At 51.8% G+C, this 3,701-nt stretch overlaps 1 protein-coding gene across 1 annotated transcript; it reads right to left on the reverse strand.

Annotated features, from left to right (window-relative positions):
- Nucleotides 1-328: 328 nt before the first annotated feature.
- LOC102859834 (NEDD8-conjugating enzyme UBE2F-like) lies at nt 329-886 on the reverse strand. Its single transcript, XM_006889676.1, has 2 exons — nt 767-886; nt 329-688 (listed from the first exon to the last, which is right to left on the reverse strand). The coding sequence occupies exons 1-2, from the start codon at nt 884-886 to the stop codon at nt 329-331; spliced, it is 480 nt and encodes a 159-aa protein (XP_006889738.1).
- Nucleotides 887-3,701: the final 2,815 nt, after the last annotated feature.

The following is a 3,701-nucleotide window of genomic DNA, read 5'->3' on the forward strand; positions in this document are numbered from 1 at the left end:
AGTCTGCAGCAGTGTCTTATTGTCAGTCTGCGGGTTACACTAACGTGTATTGCATCGCTGGACTGGGCAGGGAAAAGCAAGCTCTAGCTGGAGGTGAGTTCATGAAACTCTGCAAGGATCCCATCAACATACAGTTTGAATAAAGGAAAACACGGGCGGGTAAGCAGACCTCTCTTAGGACCCAGAAGACAAGCTCTGTCTGACTTGGTGGGCTTCTCCACTTCTGGGTACAACGTGGACTGACCACGCAGGAGGAACAAGGGCACATGAGACTGGAGAGGCAGGGCTCGTGCTCATCCGGACGTTGGGCCCAGGGGCCTGTCCCACATCATCTGGCAAAGCGCTTGATATAGTCGTCCACCTTCTTCCGGAAGTCCTCCTTGTCCCGAAGGTGATGTTCTGCAGCTTCAATATTCAGTGGGTCATCAAAATTTAAAAGATCAGTAAATAAAGAGTTTAATCCCCAAACAACATCCTTCAGTGTCCTGGTGGGGGCCCAGCCAGTGCCGTCAATCGAATGTTCTCGCAGTAAACTCAGACAGATGTCTCCGGTCTCTGTGATGTTGGGGTGCCAGATTTTGGTCAAGCCTTTCACTTTGGGAGGCACCATGTTGTACGCATCAGGAACTTCAGTCTCAAACTGAAATTTTCCACCCTGGTAGTAACCCTCATCTGGGGTCACCGTCAGCTGGAAGCAGTGGAGCTTGTTCGGATCAGGAAAGTGGACTCTGCAGGTACAAGGTAAGTGGGCTTCAAGGTCTGCAACCTCTTTGACAAGCAGCTTGTCCCGCACTGACACGCGCCGTGCTGAGTCGGGCGCCGTGGCCACCGAGCGTGCCCCCTTGAGGCCGTCGTTCCGCTTGAGCTTGCTGGCCAATGTGAGCATCACGGCTGCCTTTGCCCTGGGCTCCCCGAGACAGGCGAGGCGGCTCGGCACCCAACACCATGCCCGGCCACCACTCGGCAGACGCGGCCCCTCACGGCGGAGCCGGCTCGGGGCGGGGACCCCATTTAACTTTTGATTCACTTTCCATTTCCTTAGATTCATACTTCACACATTCTGTATTCTAGTTACGCTAGGGTGTCTGCAGCTGTTTCTCCTCATTACTTCTTGGGGCTGGGTTTTTCAAGCTTTCAAGATTCATCCATGTCACAGTACATGTTGTTGTTGTTGTTGTTGCTGTTGTTGTTGTTGTTGTTGTTGTTGTTATGTGCCGTTGAGTCTCTTGCGACTCATAGTGACCCTGTGTACAACAGCCCTAAACTCCGCTCTGTCCTGTGCCAATCGCACTGCCTCTGACACACCCATCCCGATTACCCCAGTCACTGAATCAATGAATCAATCCACCTCATAGTCACAGTACATAGAAGAACATAATTTCCTTTATCAGTATGCAATGGAGATAAATAATACCCCGTTGTCTGTATGGCCATGATTTGCTCCGCCATTCCCCTGCGGATGGATGTTCTGGGTGTTTCCATCCTTCAACTATTATGAATAACGCCACAATGAACCGGCATACAAGTATCTGTTTGAGTTCCTGCTTTCAAGCCACAAGGGCATAGCATAGGATTGGGCTCTATGTTTCTCTCTGAGTGACCACCAAACTGCTGTCCACAGTGTCTCACCATTTTACATACCCACCAGCAGCTCCAATGTCTTCACTTCCTCCCCACTATCTGTAGCATTCTGGTGTTTGGGAGTTCTAAATAATAGATATATTAGTCCTGTGAAGTCTCAACTTGCTTTAAAAACAAAGATTTTAAAATAAAGCAATGACAGGACCATGCCACCTTACAGACTACCGAAGGGTCCTCCCAGGGGTGTCTTGCAAGTGAAGTCCACTGTATGCACACGCACACACCCACGCACCCGCGCACAGTCCCTTTATCGTCCCACCTGTCATCAGGGAGCCACGAGCATGTTTTTGTGGTAGGAGAGGCAGCCAGGACCTGGCACGGAGAAAGGCGGCCAGGATGGGAGCCAGGCTACCTGGGCTGCCTGTTCCTTGACTCCACCTGTGGGGGCCGCTGTCCTCTGGGCCTTACGGTCCTGTCCACACCAGGACGGCCGGGCCTCCCAGCCGCTCAGCTTTCACCACTCTGCGTGGCCCCCAAGCCAGAAGGGCGCTCGCCAGCGGCTCAAAGAGCAGCCGCAGCCCCCCGGGGGTTTCCACTTTCCAGGAATGAGTCTCTCCTCCGCCTGGCTGGCCTCGCCTTGGAACGCAGGCCTCTCAGCACTCTCCCGCCTTGTCAGGGGGCCAGCCCAGCTCTTCGTGGTGTGATTTTCCAGCCCGAGGTATCTCCTGACTCTTAGAGCCTCCAGCTCATCACTGCTGCAGTTAGAGGATGACCCTCTGCTCCCAGCCCGCAGATGGGCTCCACAGCTCCAGGGTGGGGGCCACAGAGGAGGGCTCAGTGCCCTGGACACTCGCTGTAATACAGGGCCTCACCTGCTGCCCACCCCTGTCTGCTTCTCCAGAGCCTGGGAGTCTTTGCCTGCAGAATCCAGCTTACCCCTGCCCCGCACAGGCGGGGAGGACATTCCTTCATTCATTTAGCCTGAGTGCTCAGAGTAAGGACAAGCATTCCAGACAGATAGCAGTGACCAGTAGGGAGCAAAGGTCAGGGATATGAGCATTTCCTGGACTAAAAGACAGGAGGAGGGTCTTTCAAAAGGAAATGCAGGGCCATGAGACTGGACTGGTTTGAAGACCGGAAAGAGGCCAGGACAGCTGGTCAGCTGGGACCAGATAGATGTGCAGGGCCAGGCTTACAGGCCAAGAGACTGGGGTGGGTTGGCGGCTTTCTCCCTCTGCCAGCAGAGGGGCTAGCCACCTTAGATGAGAGACCACCATCTTACTGCATAGAAAGTCTCCATAGTCATGTTTTCTCTGGACTAGGACGATGACTATGGATGGCATAAGGGATGAAACCAGGTCTCAAACGCTGACATGCAGCAAAATTTTACTCACAACCCCTCAAATGACTTCTTGGGTGCCACATATGGTATGCTTGGCCAGGGAAGGTGCCAAGACAGCTGCTGTTCTCATCACCCAAAGGGAAGCCATAAGTGTGACTCTAATAGAAGGAAAGAATCCCCCCCCCCCATAGTACCAAACGCCTTGGACTGCATTCCCTAAGAAGCAAAACCGGTGACGCTTATTTATATAGACTCTCACCCATGCCCTCCACCCCCAACTGTGGAGTCAATCCCAATTTAAAGTGGGTTTCCAGGACAGACTCGAACTGCCTGTACAGTTTCCCAAGGCCATACATTTTTAGAGCAGCAACTGTCTCATCTTTCTCCCACAGAACAGCAGCAGGTTGATTCAAACCACTGGTCTTTTGCTTAGCACACTAATGTCCACAACATCAGGTGTCCTGTAGATAGACAGAGATAGAGATACAGAGAGAGAGAGAGAAGAGAGTTGTTGGTGTTTTTTTCATAGATAGATAAGAGCTGGTGGTGGGTTTTTGATAGCTAGATAAGAGTTGGTGGTGGTTTTTAATAGTTAGACTTGGTGGTGATGATAGATAGATGATAGATAGATAGATAGATAGATAGATAGATAGATAGATAGATAGAAGGAAGGAGTTGGTGGTGGTTTTTTGAGAGAGAGAGAGAAAGAGGAAGGAAGGAAGGAAGGAAGGAAGGAAGGAAGAAAGGAAGGAAGGAGGGAAGGAGCTGGTGGTGGTTT

This window comes from Elephantulus edwardii, unplaced genomic scaffold, assembly GCF_000299155.1.
Source record: "Elephantulus edwardii isolate Elephantulus edwardi_28Jun2011 unplaced genomic scaffold, EleEdw1.0 scaffold00080, whole genome shotgun sequence".
Classification (NCBI taxonomy): domain Eukaryota; kingdom Metazoa; phylum Chordata; class Mammalia; order Macroscelidea; family Macroscelididae; genus Elephantulus; species Elephantulus edwardii.

Bases quoted from the DNA above. Each gene is read 5' to 3' on its own strand.
- LOC102859834 (XM_006889676.1), bottom strand. From the start codon at position 886: ATGCTCACATTGGCCAGCAAGCTCAAGCGGAACGACGGCCTCAAGGGG. The intron at 689-766 runs GTTGCAGACCTT...CACTGCTTCCAG, and splicing joins ACAAGCTGCTTGTCAAAGAG to CTGACGGTGACCCCAGATGA.